At 42.2% G+C, this 20684-nt stretch overlaps 1 protein-coding gene across 4 annotated transcripts in view; it reads left to right on the top strand.

The window, feature by feature from the left end:
• Nucleotides 1-20684, top strand: part of HGS (hepatocyte growth factor-regulated tyrosine kinase substrate) — a 793272-nt gene that overhangs the window by 20443 nt on the left and 752145 nt on the right. For all 4 annotated transcript variants that reach the window (XM_069655261.1, XM_069655264.1, XM_069655262.1 and 1 more), the window contains exon 3: nt 14108-14183. In XM_069655261.1, the coding sequence (XP_069511362.1) occupies nt 14108-14183 (76 nt within the window). The remainder of the gene's footprint in view (nt 1-14107; nt 14184-20684) is intronic.

Raw genomic sequence — 20684 nt, forward strand, 5'->3', positions numbered from 1 at the left:
AAAGTGCATCTCATCCTGCAGCTACAATGTATGGAGTCTTAAAAGCTTGCTGTAAAGGAGACCCGAGGTTACCAGCAATATGGGCCGAAGAGCTGGGGGAAGATGTTGGTCTGAAATGCTGGCAACGGTGCTGTGGAAATACGCACCTAATGAGTCTGAACGGGGGCCTTAGAGCCTCACAGACAAAGCTACTTTTTAGATCTTACTAGACACCTGTTAGGTTATTCAAAAGTCACCTTCTGGAGAACGAACTTTGCTGGAAATGTAAAAACGCGAGAGGCACAGTCTGTCATTTGATCTGGTTTTGCCCAAAGACTAAAATGTTTTGGGAGGGTGCCTGTGAGAGATTAGGTTTGTTTCTGGAATGTACAGTCCCTATGACTGCCTCTCTACTGGTTTTAGAAGATGTGTCGCTGATGGAGGAAGTCTCATTCAGTAAAAAGATCTGGCTTCTCTGTGCTTGCATGGTTGCTAAGAAAATGATAATAAGATCCTGGATATCGAGCGGCTCTTTTTGTTTCGACGACTGGGTGGAAGAGCTGCTCACTGCCTCCACCTATGAGAAAGTTATCCACAAACAAACGGGAGACATTGATACATTTTGGGATACATGGTGAAGCTTCCTCGATGCGTTTGGGTGATGTGTGAGTTACATTTGAACAATCCTGTTTCTTGGTTTTTTGATTCACAATACTTTTTTCCTGTACATGCCATGGATCTAATACCCAAGTTAATGAGTGGTGCTTTCAATAATTCCTGTATCTGATTGTTGAAATTATTTGAATTCACTATTTATAACCTCTTTCTTTTTTTTTTTCTTTTTTTTTCCTTCTGTCTTTCCCTTTTCCTTTGACTTCATTAGTTAGATTTTATTGGCTAATTCATTATTGTGGTTATCTAATTGTATGGTATACTTCTGTTATGTTTTAATGCCGAATACTTCACTGGTTATTGTTATATTTTATTTGTTTGCATTGCAAAATAAAATACTATTAATTAAACGAAAAAAATTATAATTAAGTGCTTTAAGAACTCATTGTAATAATGTTATGTCTTAATCCCTGTTCTGTGAACAAGCAGCTACGGGAATTAGATTGGATTGATACTATATAGTCTATAACCAAATAGAAGTTAATTAAACCTCTCACTTTAGAGGTAAAGAAGCTGGGCTTACGCTCGTTCTAGAGATTTTTAAAGATTTTGATTGAACATCTTATTCGCAGGTGAAATCAGCACTACATGGTCAGGCCAGTATTTGGAGATGATGCAAAGCTGATTCTGTAAAGTCTCGGCCCATCCGGAATTCTGGAAAACTGTGTTCTGTCATTGGAATCGTACTTTTGAACTGGAGCGTGCAGGATTTGTCTGAAAGAGCAAACCGAGTTACACTGTGTAATAGAGAACTGTGAGGAATCCTGCAGTGTCCTCAAGTCTCCTCACTGGTGGCTAGGGGAAAGCATCCGCTACCCGATCCTTACCCTTGGTGTGGTATTAGCCAGGTAGATCACCTGGGAGGAGAATGCCACCAAGGGAATATGAAGGCTCCGTTAGGGGAGACTCAGTATTTATCTTCTTCAGAGGGGGATATTTCCATGATGCCAGAATATTTAATGGCTTGTCAGAGTGAGGCTTCCCTTACCAAAACTACCCACCTTGTTGGTAGTGAAAACTGTTGTCATCCACAGGGAAACAATGTATATAGGTATCGGAGCATTACTACACTGACCTCCGATAAATATAATTCTCATTTAAGTCTGAACCAACCATTAATCCCTCTAAAGTCCTTCACTAGAGATGTATTAAATGGAAAGAGTGAAAAAGTTGAGGAATGTATTTGTGATAAAAAAGAAAAACGAACATTGTTGACTTCAAGTCCCCCAATGCCTTAAGTACTGGGACAAGGAAGAGGGGCTCGGAGGCACGAAACTGCAGTATGCAGTCTAGTGGTTCTGATGACCCACACCTCAGCGGGACATTTGAACATTTAAGGCCGCCTCAGGTGCAGGCCATAAGAACAGTAATGTGGAGCAGTAGTAATAGTTGTCAGATGCAGTTGCAGCCGCGGAAGCAGTGAAACAAAGACACTGGAGCTGCAGCTGTCATTGAAGCAGATAGCGGATATCGGTCTTTGCTGTTGATAACAAGAAGTGCAGAGTTTGTGCAATGGGAAGCAGTGTTTTGACAGGCTGTCCCGTGGGTGAGAGGAGCTTATTTCATGCCTGGTGGCGAGCACCAAAGTGCAGGAAGAGCAAAGCAGGCTACTTTCCCTGGTGGTGCGGGCTGCGGGAAAACAACCGAAGATGTCAGACGTTCAGGAATCAACAAAGAAGCAGAGGCAGTGTTTCGAGCGGATGCGTGTAGAGATACCAGTGAGTTGGCCTGTAGTAGGTAACCCCGGGACGCTCTGTGAACGCTGACCGCTAACCACTGTTTTGAATACCGAACTAATGAAAGAAAGACTTATTAGCGTTACAGTCACTTTGAAAGAAGGCCAGAAAATAAAGTTACAATTATTATTGCCAAGACACAGAGGGAGCAGTACTGAAGCAATTGTAAAAACCTGCATTGTCAAAGTAAAGAGGGGGCAGTACAAAAGTACTATGACCACCATTGCCAAAGTAAAGAGGGGGCAATTCTTCAGAAAACATAACCAGCATTGGCAAAGTAATAAGAAAACGATACTGCAGAAAGATTGTAACCATTTTTCCCAGAATGGGAAAGAGGCAATTATTAAGCAACACACCAACAAGCATTGCCTAAGCCAAAGAAAGGTAAGTCTAGTAAGGAGACATTGTGAGCAGCGGTTTGCTATGAAATTGAGGGATTAAGAGTGGCAGGAGAGAACCCCCCCCCCCTTGTGAGAGGTAGCAATGAGGAAAGAAACGTAACCTGCATTTCTCTGGCAAATAAAGCAGGGGAACAAACCGCATCAATGTGTACTGTGTCCTCACAGAAGAGGTTGTGAATCTGAATGTTGTTGAAAGTCAGACATTTTTCTATAAGTGTGAAGCAAGTCTTACCACAGAGTACTTGTAGTAGTGTTAGGAGCTTGTGTCCTAGCAGGAGAGTATACCGGGAAAGGGATTTAGTATTAGTCCTGGCAGGTTAGTGAACCAGGAAGAAGGCATTGAAGTACTGCGTTGAGAAGAAAAGGAAGTGGCAAAGCCACTCTTGTGTTGGATGAATTATAATAAAGGCCATCCTGATAAAGGTGTTTGTTTACCAAGGAGAAGTGATATTGAAATATTTATCAGAAGATAAGTCTTTCTGTTTGTGGAAACGGTGTCGAGTAAAAGACGGGTAGACTAAGGAGAGCTTAACAAGCAGAACTTGGTTCCTAAAAGGAATTTTTCTTATTTTGAACTTTGAGTGGAAATCCTTTTTAAACCTGGGTAAGGGGATCCAACCCAGGTTATAAAGATACATAATTACCACGTTCATGTTGTGTATAACTATTATGTTTGTTAAATCTGAAATGCCATATTCTACCTTTATGGATCTGATGTATGTATAAGTGTGAGGGACAGTTTACTTTTATTATAGTGTTTTCCTTTTGTTTTGATAGGCAGGGAAATCCTCTTTAGGTTAGGGATAGTGAGGCGTTTGTCACACCCTTATGAGTTAATAAAATGGCTAATTATGTAAAACCTTCACCATTTTGTCCGCCTCTCATTTCTGTCCCCTCATAGAAGATACTCCAAGATGATTTAACTTAATTGTTTGACAAACGTCACAGTTGTGCATTGCATTAAACAAAGCACAAACGGCTGTTAGTATGTCTGATAAGGTTTCACATGAGCAAATCTACCCTTTTTTCCAGTTAGTGTTTGGATGGGTGGGTGTGCTTGTGAGTGCTGGGTTTCAGGATTCCCTATTCTTTATCTGTGTTTTGAAATATTGCAAGATGCGTATGTGTGCAGTGCAGTGTAAAAGCATACCATGGGATGACTATAGAAATTCCCTGTCCGCTTTGGGTTTACAGTGTTGGATTGTTGCAATTGGTGCCTGAATGGCAGTGTTGGCTTATCCTGTGCTGATGGTGAGCAGCTTGCAGCAGTAAGATGGATTTTCTAAATCAAATTAATGTGTAGCTTGATGTTGATGCCTGCTAACTTGGAAATTGACTTTTTTGTTTGGGCAAGCAAATGTGTTTGTACATGCACGGATAAGGTCAATTTGATGTGTGATGGGGCATGGTTTTGAGGATTTCCTGCCACCTTGTTTTAATTTTCAGAATATTTCAGGTGGTGGCTGCATGATGCATTTCCTATTTTGAGATATTTGAGGTGTGTGCTTGCTATTTTGGCAATGCACTTGAAGGATCATGCAAGTCTCAGTCCGACAATCTGTGTGCTATATATCGTGGGAAATAAACTGTCAAAGCAGTTTTAATAATTTCGATTTCTAAGCTTTGAATGTACAAGTGCAAGGTGTGTGTGTTGTACGTTGCTGTGGTTTGGGTGTATCGCGTGGTGTAGTTCTGGGGTTTCCTGGTTTGTTCCCCTAGTAATGGCACGAGCTTTGGTGTGGCTGTGGCTATTTGAGTAGTGTGGTTAGGAAAGGGCGGCTTTTACGGACTAGCATTGATTGGTCATTTGGTGTCTAGATTGTGCATTGCAATACTTCATGGATTTTGTTCTGGACGCCTTTTCCTTACCCTGTGGCAAGATAATGGATTCGATTGTATGCGTATAGGGAGTTGTGTTCCTGTACAAAGCATGTTTTCTTCCTTGTGCGTTAACGTATCTTTATTTGTGTTGGGCGGCAGAGGTTAACATTTGAAGATGTAAGCTACCAGCCAGGAATAAAAAGTGACTGAAGTCCTCAGTTTTCCATTGCCAGGAGTCCATTAAACCTAGCCGATGGATGAGAGCCAATGTGGAGGCCTTTTGGGCAGTACGACTTTCTCTTGTTTCCGATTGTATGCGTTACCCAGTTTGGCCAGGAATTACTTGTCCCGTTTGCTGCAGATGAATGTGTCACACAGTTTAACCCTGAAATACTGTGGGAGAATGGGGAACAAAATGAAATTGAGAAATAAGTAAATAAGTAAATGAATACATGAAGAGCAATACAATGTAGGCCAGGCTCCCAGGACCCCACATTATTGAACCCCTTATGATGATGTTTCTTTCCTTCAGGCGGACATTGCAATGCTTCAATGTTTTATTGAAGTTGGCTAGCCATTGCTTGTTTTCCTGGTGTGCTCCCGGGGCATAAGCATAAAGTAGGGCTGGAAAAACTCAAGTCAATGACCTTTAGGCCTATCTGACTGCATACACTGGTAAATTATGGTCAGTGCTCTAGATCACAATTTGAAGTATTTTACTTTGTTTTTTTATCGCTAGTAGTACAATCATTTTTTAGGGAGTTCAAAAGTAAGTCTCGGTCGCAATAAGAGTATTTTTTAACGTAGGGAAAATATGCTATAACAGTAAAACAAATATGTCGTTGAACCTACTTATTCGTGTACATCAAAAGATAAATATTTACTTTTTCAGATCAGGCAGTAACAATAGAAGTTTCATGTGGCAGTACGTGTACTACTGGTCCAAACATAGACGTGTATTTTTTTTTTCTTTATTGCATTTATTCTACACCCAAACCCTTAGATGCCACAACGTAGTTACAGACGTCTTAGCATTATTAAGTAAAGTAGCAGGTAACATTACATTAGGTGGCATTTACTACAGTTAGAAACATACTTTACAATCAAGAAACATTACATTTGGAAGCATTTACTACTGTTAGAGTAATACTTTACAGTTGGTATCCGTGTATTTTCAGTAGAGGGAGCCTAGTGGTGGAGCAGGTACAGTCGGCCTGGTCTAGTAAATGTTAAATAAACAGATTTGTAAGGCCTTTTTGAAGCATTGGTGGGAGGACTCATTTCTGTTGAGTAAAGGGAGCGTGTTCCAGTTTTTTGGAGCCATTACTGGTGCATTTGTAGCGCGGGACAGAAAGGTGGGCATATTTATTAGATCTGGGAGTTCTTGCTGATTTGTTCAGGGAGACGATATTAGTAAGTAGATGCCTTTTTTAGTGAGTGATGCATAGTGATTTAAATAAGATTCTCGCTTTTATGGGTAGCGAGTGTCCGTCCCTGCTAATGGTAGAGATGTGATCTATTTTTTTTTTTTAGTTCCAGGGCTACTTGCAGGGCTTTATTTTGCAGCAATTGCAGTTTTGCCAAGTTACTATTCGAGGTGCCTAGTAGTAGAACATTACAGTAATCAAGCTTTGCTACAATGAGAGCCTGGCTAGGGTGATGCAGTTGACCGCTTAAAGCAATCAGTTTGGCTGTGGCTGAGGATCAAGCATTGATATGTTTAGGCATTGTTAGATTGGTGTCTAAATAGACACCTAGTGTTTTAACCTGCCTTAGGACTGGAATGAGGGTGCCGTCAATGTTGATAGCTGAATAGTCAGCATGTAGGGTGTTGATTCTGGCTGGGAAACCTACGATGAGAATCTGTCTTCTCATCATTGAGGCAGAGGCTATTTAACGCCATCCAGTTCTGGATTATAGTGCAGATTTGATTGATCATGATTGTGTCCTGGTCATAGTTTCCCGTGATGGGGATAAGAATTTGAGTGTCATCTGCGAAGTGTGTGTAGATGTCACCCATGGCATCCAGTGCAGCAAATAAAAGCTTGGTATATGCACTATATAGCGTGGGCGACAGACAAGATCCTTGTGGGACTCTTATTGGTACTGGGATAGGGTCTGCGGACTCCTTGCCTATGGAGACACAGGATGTTTGGTCAGCCAGGAAGGATTTGATCCAGGACGTGGCTTCTTGCGAGAAATGGAAATCCTTTGCTGAAGTGGCACAGTTTGTCATGATCGACTAGGTCGAATGCAGCGGATAAATCCAATAGTAAGAGAATGCAAAGTTTGCCAGCGTCTTTTATGGAATACATCTGGATTTTGAGATCCAGGAGCCCCGTCTCTGTACTGTGATTTAGTCAGAAGCCTGATTGACGCACTCCTAGGAGGTGATTTTGTTCGATTTGTTTGGATTTGGGAGTAGGCTATTTCATCAATTATTGTGAGGAAAAAAAGGGACAGTCGTTATAGGACGATAGTTAGTGGGGACTGTCGCATCCAGAGGAGGTTTTTTTTCAGGAGTGGGGTGACCCAAGCTTACGTTATTTGTGTGAAAAGAGGCATTGACAAATTTAGTGATAATGGGTGTTAAAAGTAGGGGCGCACAGTTTGACTAACTGTGCAGGAAAGCTGTCTCCTTTACAGTTGGAAGGTTTTAGTTCGGTGATGGTGTCTAGCACCTGGGCTTGGCTAACTAAGGAGAATTTGAATTGGGTGTTGGCGTTGTCGCTGACTATGTCCGTCGTACGTGGAGGTGAGTTTTTTTAGCTAGTATTTTTCTTTGTGACAATCTTAGTTTGGAGCACTTGGATTTTGGAAGCTAGAGTATTCTGGATGGTAGTGCACCATTCTTTGCTAGGATTGTTCTGACGGGGGTGGGACGGGAATTTCCAGCTCTCTAAGTATTGTGAAGAGCTCTTTGTAGTCTGACGCAGCATAACTGATGCCTGAATTCAGAGCATTAGCTTTATGAGCTATGATGGCTGCCTTGTAAATTTGCTTAGCTTTTAGGAATGCATTGGCAGTCTCAATGGCATGTTTTTTTTTTATGGATGGGTTCCAATTACCTTTTGTTGCGCCTGAGTACAACAAGTTCGTCATTGAACCAGAAGTTTGAGCGTTTATACGTGCGTCATGTTTTTGTTTTAAAGGGGGGCTAATGTGTCAATGGTTGAGGTTAGGCATTTATGGTAGATGTCTGCTAGGCCACTAGGGTTGTCTATCGGGACAATGGTTGAATTGAGAGCTCCCTCCAAAATGGGGATGTGATTGTATACTGTCAGTTTGCAAATGTTTCTTGTCTCAACCGTATCCATTATGATGGGTATGAGATGGGGTTTCTCCTGGCTGGATAGAGAAAAACTGATGAGAAAGTGGTCTGTCCAGTCAACTGGGACAATGGAATCTACTGAGACTAAAGTGTTTTGCGTGAATAACCAGTCTAATATTCTACCCTTGTTGTGCGTAGGGTCGTTGACTAACTGGGAGAAATTCATGTCTGTGAGTGAGGTAAGGAGGACATTAGCTTTGTAGTCTATTTTGTCATTGAAGCCTAAGTTCCTATCACCAAGGATTATGAACTTGGGGTTGGGCTTGAGGTAGGGAGTGAGGAGGAGTGGGATATCTGATTCAGGGTGTGCATTATTAATGGGTGCTCTATAGATAACCAAGATATTGATGGTAGTTTTCGAGTTTCTGAACAATTTGACAAGGAGTAATTCATAACCTTTTAATGGGCCAAGTGGGCATGGTCTAATTTGTAAGTCGGATTTGGCGATAATGGCCACGCCGCCACCATGTGCATTAGGTCTGTCAGTCCTAGTAATGTTGAACCCGGGTTGGATGGCTAGCGCTAGTAACGGGCCTGAAGCTTGGTGTAGCCAGGTTTTGGTTACCACGGATCTCAATGGCATGGGCTCCAAGGGATCATACATTTAGTAGTGCACCTTTTTGAGACTAGGTGGCTCTGTGGTTGATATGGGTCGTGGCCTGTGGGGTCACCTGGAGAGTGTTGATCAGGTATCATATGAAAGCTCATTGAAAGAAGTTTGGGAAGGGGCATGGGGTTGGCCTTGATTAGTTCTCTTGTGGATGGGTTGATTGAACGTGGTTTGGGTGATCGTGAGTGGCAGAAGGCCTTTAGGCTGTGGCTGGCAGGGTCATGGTGGTAGGTACGTGCTTTTAGCCTGCTAAGCCTTGCTGTTCCCTGAATGGGGCACATCGTAATGTGGGAGCCTGACGAGAGTCTAGAGCTGGTTATTATGTGGGGGTCCTTTAGTATTATTGTAGGTGGCGAGATGGTGTGAGTCTAGCAATGTCAATCTGGCAGTGTCTTTTGACATCAGGGGTTTGTTGCTTCCAGTGGTGTTTTGGATATTCCAGTGGGCTGGGGTGAGTGGAAAAGGAGGGGCTTTAGGTTAGAATGGCATAGGGCAGGGGATGGGGTGGTGACAGGGACATCCCCATCTCACTAGGCCGTTAGCCAGTGGGATGATTATTCCTTGTGTACATGGTGTGGTATTGTCTGAGATGGAAGGGGCTCATGTTGATGTCGCTAGGAGGGCTCATTATTAGGGAGTTAACACTAGTAATCAAAGGTGGACTGTGCACGCTGTCCTAATGCAGTTAGTGGCACAGTGTGTGGGTGAGATAAGCAGCCATTTGCTAACAGAATAACGGTAGTAGCATGAGAAAAATACGTTGGCACGAATAAGCTTGGCTAGTAGAAAATATTTGTGTTAACATCTTTAAGTAATAACTAATCATAGCCAATTCATACATTTTCGTTTGTGATGTTAGCATATGAACGCTAGGAGGAACAGAGTAATCATTTTAGAGTAGGCATGTAAGTAAAAGTTGTCTAGATAAAAGCATTGGAGAAAAAGGTGTAGTCGGCTAATTTTCATGCCACTGGGGTGCACATGAAGCGTGTGACTGACAATGGCATCAACCTGACAATAATATTAGGTAATGGCAGTAATGTGCAGTCAGCGCTTGGCAGCATATTCTTGGTAGATACTTTAACAGGTACAGGTGATCAACGTAGGAAGCGCACAGTAATCAGGCTATCAACTAACAATTGATAATACACAGCGACTCTTATCACATACAGGGTAATGGCCACATAACTGGAAATAGCCGTATTGCCAGTTTAGCAGTAGGGTAGGGCTTGTGCGGCCACTGATTAAGCGCGAGGCGGGCACTTAGCGGGTGATCGTGGCATAGCGCCTTTAGACTATGGCGAGTGACCACATATGGGGTAGGGAGGAAGGGTGTGACTGCGGGTCAGATAAGCCGGCCCTCCGTAGCGTGACTAGGGTGAGGAGGCTGCAAGGGTAGACATTGCCTGAATGTAACGGTGAACTAGCTGAACTTGCTAGCATTGGCGGTCAATACAGGGAGCATAGTGTGGAACAATACTTATCACAATATTAATTTCGGCGGTTTCCCGTGTGCAACTGTAGATACGGTGGGACCTTCATGTGGACAAGTGTCAAGCAGGCACTTTTCTGCGGTGCTATGCAAGGGTGGGGGCACGCCCCCACGGCCCTCCCTGCGCTGACATGCTCGGGACAGGAGCCTTTTTTCTTGAGCCTTTCGTTCGTGGGCTGGCGCTCGCCTGCCAGCAAAGCGTGAGTGGCTAAAGTAAGAAGCTGCAGCCAATCCGCTCGCTCCTATTACCCAAATGGTATCTGGCACTAGATAGGATAGGTGAAACTCAATGCGGCGGCCATCTTAGGTTGGAGTGCACCTCGTGGATCGTAGTGAAGGTGGCTTCTTTTCAAACAAATATAAGAAAAAGCTCAGTTGTAGGTGTTGGTGCTGGGATCCTCAGTTGACTTCAGCAGATATTGCAGCAAGCTGTGTAATTAGCGTGGCGGAAAGCAGATATCTCTAAAAGGGCTTTAAGGCACACAACAATTGTACCCAAAGCTCACCTATTGATCATAGCTCAGTTTTTGTAGTTGGTGCTGCTCCTGCAGCACGGGGCGGCGCTGGGTGAGCTCCTGCTCAGGTGAGGGTGGGCTGTGTAGTTGTGTGGGTGAACACAGTGGGACAATTCCTGTGTGTTTCCTATTTTCTGTTGGGAGTATTTGTACTCCCTATTTTTTTTCTTTATTTGCAGAGTGTTTTGACTATTTTTAGAAGTAGTAGCTGATTGCCTGTTATCCGTAGGCCTGGGTCCTGGGCCTGGGTCTAGTATGGACAAAGGATTGCAAAAAAGTCTCATTCAGCAAGCAGATGCAGAAAACATATTGAAAATCCACAAATCCCACAATACAAAAGAACTTTGGAACTTACTCAATGACAATCAACAAAAACAGCACAAGCTTACAGCTAATGTAACCCAAGAAAAATGGATAACGCACTTTACTACCATTTACGCACCACGAGAAACAGATCAACAGAATACACAGCCCACAACAGACCCAACATGGAAAGTACACGCAGAATTTGAAGATTTCATCCTCCTGATTAACAAACTCAATACTTCTAGAGCACCAGGCCCAGATGGACTATCCAATGCCATAATCAAAGAAGATCCTAACGCTTGGGCAAGCCTCCTATGCCACATCACAAAACTGATCAATAAACTGCACAGAATACCAAACACCTGGAGAACAGCAGTAATTGTACCAATCCACAAACAAGGCCCTAGAGAAGACCCCCAAAACTTCCGACCGATCGCTCTGCTCGATCCGCTAGCAAAACTATTCGCAGCAGTACTTCTAAACCAACTCACCGCGTGGGCCATAAAAAACAATAAATTCTCGACCAGACAAACAGGATTCACGGCCAATGTTGGAACAAACCTCAACCTGATATTACTACAAGTAATTAAACATGAAGCTATCAACTCCAACTCGACAATCTACGCAGCATTTATTGACCTAAAAAGGGCTTTTGACGCAATCTCACGTGAAAAACTATGGTCGAAACTTAGAACATGGAACTGTCCACCTGATATCCTAGAACCGATTATTCTGCTGTATTCAAAAACCACGATAAAAGTTAGATTGTCGAGACAAGGAGCTACAACATCTGCCATACCAACAGAAAATGGACTCAAACAAGGCTGTCCTCTCGCAGCGACACTCTACAACTTGTTCACTGCTGATATCGAAGAACATCTAAAATCACATAAAACCAATCCCCCCAAAATCAACTCGATCCCAGTCCCAGTCATGGCATACGCTGATGACATTGTGTTACTAGACAAAACACCGACTGGGTTACAAACGACACTGGCAGACCTAAGCCATTACATGAAAAAAAACGAACTAACGATCAATACGGAAAAAACAAAAACAATGACTCTCACCAAACCACCAAAAAAAAGAACAAACCAGCGTATCTTTACGATCAACAATGTCGAAATAGAAAATGTTACTTCGTTCAAATACCTAGGGATCACAATAAACCAGTCAAAATCAGAAGAGCAGTGGATAGACAAAATCGAACAAACATCTCAAACGCTATCAAGACAAGGCTGCCTCCTTCACAAAAAATACGGCAAGTTCTTCTTCAAGCCAATTATCTCCTACTACAGACACAAGTACATTCCGATTCTGACCTACGGTACTGAAGCAATGTTGAACGCTCAGAGAGTCAACTGGACAAAATATGAAGCGGCTTTCTGGCGCAAAGTCCTTCGACTCCCGCGAACATTTCCAATGCCAAGAATACGCTATGAATTGGCAACTCAATCAATTGAATCAGTCGTACAATGGAAAAGACTAGATATTTTTCGCAAAATACTGACAGATGGGAAAACTCCAGCAATTCAAATACTGCGACATAAAGAAAACACCTTCAATACGACAATATTGCAAAAATGGAAAGATACAATGAGAAAAGAAATGGATAGTGAAAATATCACAGAAGAACTGCTTATACTTCGTCCACAACACGCAAAAACAAAACTGCTGCACAACGACTGGATAAAGACCATCCAACAAAAAAAACCTACAAACAGAATCTACATTGCACAAAAGACAATAGGAGAATCCACGAACCACCAGCCTACCTGCAAACCTTCCCAGACCAAACCATTCGAACAACATTTCTAAAAATTCGCCTAAACATTCTTCCTACAAAAGCATACCTATCTACAAAAAGACAGATCAAGCACGAAGACAACTACTGCAGGTTCTGCAAAGACCAAAAAATCGAGGAAACCATATTCCACCTCGTCATGGAATGTAATGAACTCGCCTCACAACGCAAAGAATTCGGTGCTTTTTTTCAACTTTCACCGACACAAATGTGTACGCAAGAAAGATGGACCGCTCTCCTCAGCGGCCACAACAACAAGTACACTTACACAATTGCTCTCTTCCTATCTTCTATACTCGAACTAAACAAACAAAATTAAAAAAGCCAATCCAACTCAAGCAAATGATGGAAAAGTTTTCAAATAAACTACAGCATCAAAAAAAAAAAAAAAAAAAAAATTTGGAGTTTATAACACACTTAATACTCCCCGAACCCGGGGATTGAACCTGTGGTGTTCCACGTCGTTTTGCTTCCAAGATGATTGCGTTGCCCCTGTGCTATCCTCCCAGCCTATAAAGGTCAGGGGTCTGGATGTCCGGTCAGATTACTGGTCGGTTCCTGATTAATGTAGGACGCTGTTTTTTTTTGTCTTGCAAGACAGCAGTAATTCTGTCTCTGCCAAACAAAATTGATGTGTGTGTGTGTGCGTATTATAAACGTAATTGTTTCTTCCTCTGCATCTACAGTCCATTTTTAACGATACTGATACATCTTGCGGCCCTTAAAGGCGAATAACTCGAGTTTGGCTGATGCGATTTTGTAAATATTTGTTTGTGGCATGCACTACTTCAGCCCATTTCAAATGTGTGCCAAAATCTCGAAAATCAAAGTATTTTGAAATCTAGTGAGCTAAATAGTACTGCATGGCAAACCTCAGCAAAAAACGTTTTTCCTAGCGATGAAAACGGAGATCCAAGTTTGCCAAATTTGGTATGAGTGTTCCGATTTAGCCAGATCAGTGGCCTGCCCAATTCTTTCAGGGTCAGGTGCCAAAGTACCAGAGGAATGTTTTTTGCATTTTTATATGCAGCTTGTTGTAATATTATCTATAGAGTTGGATCCATATTGTTTGCTCTACAAATTAACCCTCAGCAATTGAGACTTGGACCTGTATGTTTGATAAAATACATTAGTCTGTTCTCCAATCATTTCACAAAGCTGAGTGAAAAGGTATGGGAATATATAAGAAGTGCAGACGAGTGTGGCTTGCAGCCTTTTGCCAAGGGGAAAAGTGTCAATTTGCAAGCTACAGGCCAAGCACTTAGCCCGTCAATTCTCCCCCTGCAAACAGCACAACATTTCTTGCCTGCCAAGAGTCAATTATTCCTTGTCGATGGCTAGTGTTGTGTGCTAATTTTGAGATCTTATGTGTCAACATTTTTGGGGTCTTCTGGTTATGTCTTGGGGTAACTATTTCCTTTTCTCTCTTCCCTCTGCCAGAGCTAAGTATGCAGTGGTGGCTATCAAGAAGAAAGTGAACGACAAGAATCCACACGTTGCCCTGTATGCCTTGGAGGTAAATATACCCACTTTAATAGAACCACTTAGTATCTTTTTAATGATTTTGTCCCATGCCCTGAATCTTCTCCCTTCTTGGATTGGAATCCAGTTGTACTAGACCAGTAATTCAGTTGTACCGATATTTATAAAATAACTACTGTTGAATAGTCAAACCCATAAATCTGGGGACATTGAATGCGGTTGGGACGCTTTTTAATAATGTCTATTTTTGTAATTAAAAGCTATATCTATATAAAAGGATTTTCTGCCCTCTTTAAAAACAAAATAATAATTGGCAACGTAGCTTAATAAAGCAAATTGTTATACTTGTAACCCTTCAGTTCATTCATTCCCCTGAATAGGGAGAAAAAAGCAAGCAAAAAATGTGCAAATATTCCTCAGTTCATTTAAAAAGCACTCTGCAAGTTAGGTTGTTGACTGCTTTCTTCATCTGGCCCAATGTTCTGTTCTGTTGCAGCGTACCACTGTCCAAAAATAAAATGAATATTAAGAAGGTGTATTTTTCTGGTATGCAAAAAAGGGTTTGTTGTGTCTTCATTTTTTAATAAAACCTTTTGACTTGTAACAGTAGCAAAGAGGGTGGATTGTTTCTTAATTGTTTAGAAGCATTTTATATTTTGTTGTATTATCACGTATCACTCCAATCTTCTAAAATCTTTTATTTCCCTTATCTGTATTATATGCACAACTAATAAACAATTTTCTGCAAAAACAATAAAAGCCAACACAAATAATAATGGCAATTTGGACAAGAGGATTGTGAAGCAGTCCGTCACACACCCAGTGTCTCCAGATGAGGAATGTGCCCTGGATTTGTCTGGGTGTAAAGATAATGATGAGTTGCATAATACTACTCTGTTAGACACCGAGGACTGCCTACCTATTCCTAGAACTATAAACAGCCGACCATCACCCACTTGGCAGGGAATACAGATCAAGAACGCGTTGCTAATACTAAGGCTGATTCCCAACAGGCTGTGGCTGCAACGGTTCTTTCTAATAGTAGTGTAGTACACAGTTTGTTTCACCCCTAAAACAGAGACCATCCAAATAGATCTTGTGCCCTTTCACTACTGCACATGATATCGACATTAAGAGTGGTCACATCGACTGACATTGCTTGGGTTGAACAACTAGATAACCGCCCACTAAAAAGCTCCGTCTTGGATTGTGTGTCCTCTCACATTGCACATTTTATAATGTTTTTTGTGAAAGACCTGGGCTAGACTTAACATGAAAATACATTTGGTAAATTGGAGGGCAGTGAACAGTTAAAGATTACTTACGACCAGTCAGGCCGATGGTTAACTCCTGTGAGTTAGCTTGAGATTGAGACTGGTTACCAGCGATTCTTCAACCCGAAATAGTGCAAAGACCCTAGCAACACCTCAAAGAACACTCATGGCTATACAAAGTGAATTAATAATGGAGAAGGAGGCCATGATATGTTCCTGGGGCAACAAAGTTGGTTGTTGAGTGAAGTTTCATTGGATGGGTACAATGTTTTTTTGTTGTAAAGCCACTAAAGGGTTAATGGGGAGGCCTATGAGGGGCTTGCTTACTTGCATTCCAAACGTCCTAGAGTCTAACATGGCGGTTATTAATATTTATGACCCACCAGGTGGTGGACAGACGAGGAGCATTTTGAATATCCTTGAGTCAGTAATTGAGACCTACACCTTGGCCTCTGGGGAGGTTTTCATCCTAGTGGCTGCTGACATTAATGCACAGTGTTGTAAGACTGAAAATGGGCCCTGTGGGCTAGGACCCCTGAATATTTTGATGCCTCCCACCTGTCCATTTGATACTAAGCAAGGGAAGGTATGGCGTGAGTGCTTAAGCAAAAATATCTGTATGCTGAATGGCTGCACTCCCAGTGATATACCAGGTAATTACACCTGGTTGATAGAGAATCTACCCTAGATTATTTCTTTATCAGTTGGAATGATTTCCACCTGGCTAATTCCTTTGGCGTGGGGGATAACCAAACTAGCGATCATGCATTATTTCTCTCGCATTGTCTTTAGATGTCAAGTGCCCTTACAAAAGGACCAGTGATGGTTACTGCGAAGGGCAATAGAGGGAGATGGATTGCTGCTAATATTGCAAAAATAAACCCTCATATTGATAATATTAGCGTGGCAACATTGCAGATGTTATGACATTGTAACGTGGAAGAGTTCTTTGATTAGATATATGGCTCGACTGGTGCCTTTGGCCAGTTCACTTGTACCACTTGTATAGAGTATTCTAAGAACTGGGCCCCCTTCGATCTTCTTATCTCCCACAACAAGCGCTGCATGAGAAGAGATGTTTGTAGTGTTTGGGTGAACCCCCCATGCAACCCTCGATGATAAATTGGTTCAGATAGGGGCATTGCAACACTGTTACCCTAATTGGCACGAACATATAAGCACTCGGAGAGCACTGTTCAATGGCAGGTCATGCTGTGCACTATGGCTAGCGGAGAAGGCAAGACATTTTGGAACTTGATCAATAAGTCGGGCAAACTCGCCAGTAATCTACTGATGGATTCTGTGGACATAGAATCCTGGTGCAGGTATATCAGCTCCTTGTTATATAGGGATACAGAGGTTCAGGCCCCCTCTGGCTATTTTGATAGCAATCTAGACATTCGTATACTATGGGTGCCATTGCTGGTTTTATCAAAAATCTTGCACGCACCCCGTCCCGATGGATTCGCCAGTGTAGTCCTAGAAAACAACAGCGCTACTTGAGCTAATATTCTCTAATGGTATTTTAACAAGATAGTCCGTAGCAATCATATTCCTACTTCTTGGAAGGAATCTTGCATGGTCCCGATGTTCAAGAAAAACAACCACATTGACCTGGCTAATTACCAACTTTTGGCATTATTAGATGTGCCAGGAAATATTTTTGCTGATATCCTTCTATGGGAATTGACTAATTGGGCTGACCAGAATCCACTCCTAAACCCATTTTGGGCTGAGTTCTGGAAAGGCCATGGTATAGCCCAAAACATCCTATTGCTTAGACCCCTTACCAGACATGTCAGAGCTGGAAATATACCTCTGTATACATTCATAGACTTTTCCGCTGCCTTTCATTCAGTCAATCGGTCCCGGCTCTGCAGCTAAGCTTGATCACTGGGGATTACCAAAGGGGCTCTTAAATATGGACGCTCAGCTCTACACGTATACATAGGGTGTGGTTTAAATTGGAAAATGTTGGCATTTCACTAGAAAGATAAAAACTAACCCGGGTCTGAAAACCCTTGTGCCTGCTAGTCCCGCTCCGGTTTAACATGTATATTGCCGACCTCCAGGATAGACTTTAAGAAGTTAACCACTTTCCCTGCAGGATTAAGGGCACACATCTTAGGTTGGGTTATGCTGATGGCTTTGTCTTTCTGGACCATTCTCCTGTAGGCTTTAAAAGAACTCTTGATGCCCTGCAGGTATTTTCATCGCAGCATGACCTAACCATCAACATGTCAAAAACCAAAATAAAGTATTTTGGTAAGAAGAAAACATGTCCTTGTTCATGTTATAGCCATTTTACAATGCTCAATTAGAATGTTCATTCCTATGTGTATTTGGATATGCCTTTTCACGGTGGGCAGTCATAATGTCGACAGTAAAAATGTCGACAGTCAATATTTCGAAAAATAAATGTCGAAAAAAATAATGTCGACAAACAATAATGTCGACATTTTTCCGATATTTTTTCGAAATTTTCTATTTATTGTATAAATAAATAAATATATAACTAAAACGTGTTGAGTATGAGGGGTGAGAGGGTTGAGTGGGGGGTGGCAGGGGGTGTTGGGTGAGGGGGGGTTGGGGGGGACCCCCCCCCATAGTAAATGATACTCTTTTTGTTTATTTATTGAAAAAATAAATAAATATATAATTAGAATGTGTTGAGTATGAGGGGTGAGAGGGTGCTGGGGGGGTGTGGGGGGGGTGGCAGGGGGGTGTTGGGTGAGGTGTTGATAGTTCTAATTGACATTTTTTTGTCTAAAAATGACTCTTTACATTATATGTATAGGATGTCGACATTATTGTTTTCGACATTTTTGTTTGTCGACATTTTTTTTTCGACATTATGACTATAAACCCCTTTTCACATCACTCGCATTGAACATGTCATCGGGAGCATACTGCTATTCAAGTTCAAAGAAGTTTATTTTCGGTAGGACATAGCATACCATAAAAACAGAACAAATTACATCATATCCATAAAACATGAAACCAATAAAATCATCCTAAAAACTTCCAAACAAAACTGTGAAATCATGAACAGTCTCAATTCAATAGAAGTTCTCTCAATGGTAAGGCACGCTTTAGAAATGTCAAAACAGCCCATCCCACCTGAACCAAATCTGCCCGTAATAGATAATACAGAGCAAGCTCATAACATTGGAAGCCCCGGCCCTGCAAAATGGGCTTCAGTGTTAGATCCATGATCAGTGAGAATGTATGACAAAACAAGAAAAAATTATCCAGTTCTTCTTTAGATGCCCCACAGAAGGGACATGACTAATCCACCCTCCCTTTAGACCAAACCGATGTCACGGCTCTCAGATGTATACAGTTAAAACGGGCCGTTGAGACAGGTAAACGTTGGGACTGGTGATTAGCCCGGCTCAGATATCTTTGAAGGCCCGGGGGACGTGATCATCATGACTCTGTTTATGGTCATTGCATCAAATTCCTTGCATCTAAATGAATTTGCATTGAATTTTCTCCATATAAATAATTTGCATCAAATGCATTTCTTTCATTTTATTTTCCCCAACCCCTGTTTTTTACACTTTAAAATCATCCTGAAAAATAATTAACCCTTTACCCCCAAAAACATGCATTCGATGCACATTTTTTAGAAAAATTTGATGGAATGGCATTAGATGCAATGACCAGATACCGATAAGTACTGTTAGCTGGCTTCATGAGCTCCAAAGATCCTCTACTGGCCTGGAGGGTATGCAGTAATAAAATCGCAGCAAAAATGTTGGTTACAAAAAATCGTGGCAAAAATGCTCTGGTTTGACCCGGTAAAGGTGTACCCCATTATACCATTTGAGAGGAGCGGGGGTGTCCCCGCTTCCTTTAAATGGTATAATGGGTCTGGGGGTTGTGGGGGTGTCCCCCGCATATATTACATGGATTGTGGCGGCAAAACCACTGCCTTTTTGCAGCAATATTTTTCTTTTTTTGTTTTGTTGTTTGTTTTTTATGTAAACATCCATTTTTGCTACGATTTTAACACATGGAACCGACTGGAGCGCTCTTGTTCTCTCAGACTTTGAAGCCATGAGAGACAGCAAAGTTGGCCTATGAAAATGATGATCTACCCCTGGTTCGACCAATCTCATTTTCGCATATCTGAGCCATGGGATTTTTGAATGGAGGTCTCTGGACACCAAGGAGCTCATTAATTCCTGGGTCAAAAAAGCTTTAGTCCTGAGCCAATGACTGACCGGTAAGGATTTCTCAAAAACCTGCAGTCAAGCTCTTAATGAACCGCAAAATTGGGGTAGACCCAGGCAACCCCAAAATTCTCTTTGATATGATATGATAGTTTATTTATATAGCGCCTATACACAATGTGTTTCAAAGCGCTTCAAGCCAAGGGAAGGGAACAAGGGAAAATACAATGACATTCTTACAGGCCATGAACAGTAAGGATGTGAAATTCACTATCGTACTCGGCCTGACGACATTTCAGATAGTGCAAGAGCTAAGACATGGATCAGGAAGGGAGGGGGAGAGTTGGAAGGAAATGGAAACAGACAGGTGACTACCGTACTAGGCCTGACGACATTTCTGGTAGAGCCGGAGAAAAACAAAAGGTGAGGGAGAGGGGTGCAGAAAGGGAGGGGAGGAACAAAGCCAGCGTCTATCATACTAGGCCTGAAAACATTTCAGATAGTGCTGGATGGGGGCTTGTGGGGACAGTAAGGGGAGGTGGGAGGAGACAGACGAGGTTGCTATCATACTAGGTCCAGGGACAATTCTGTTCCAGTAAGTGCATAGAAGAAAGTAAGGGGATGAGGGGAGGAGATAGGGGAAGGGAGAGGCGGGGAGAACAGAGAGTAAGCAGTCAAAAAGAATGGAGAAGCAAGAGGGGAGAGCGAATACAATTGCAGAAGTCAGTAGTAACACATCATGTTGCAAGCCAGGATACAAGATGAAAACAGGAACAGTATGATTCAGGGCCACCATGAGTACAATATGCAAAGGAAGTCCAGCATGAGAGTTGAAAAAGGGTGACGCACCATGAGTCAATGAAATCCATACAAGTCAAATCCAGCATTGGCCACAAGATGGTGATGGTGAAACCAGAATGTATCAGGACAGACTCCTGCAGAAGTCGGCCGGAGGAGGGTAGGGGGGACAAGGGGTGGGCACAAGGGGTGGGCACAAGGGAACATCACGGGGGGAACAGAGGAGGTGAAGATGGCCTGTGGGGATAGAGGGTGTAAACACATTTTGGTGCATGCTAACCTGCT

Source organism: Ambystoma mexicanum, chromosome 3q (assembly GCF_040938575.1).
Source record: "Ambystoma mexicanum isolate Mex_15411 chromosome 3q, UKY_AmexF1_1, whole genome shotgun sequence".
Lineage (NCBI taxonomy): Eukaryota > Metazoa > Chordata > Amphibia > Caudata > Ambystomatidae > Ambystoma > Ambystoma mexicanum.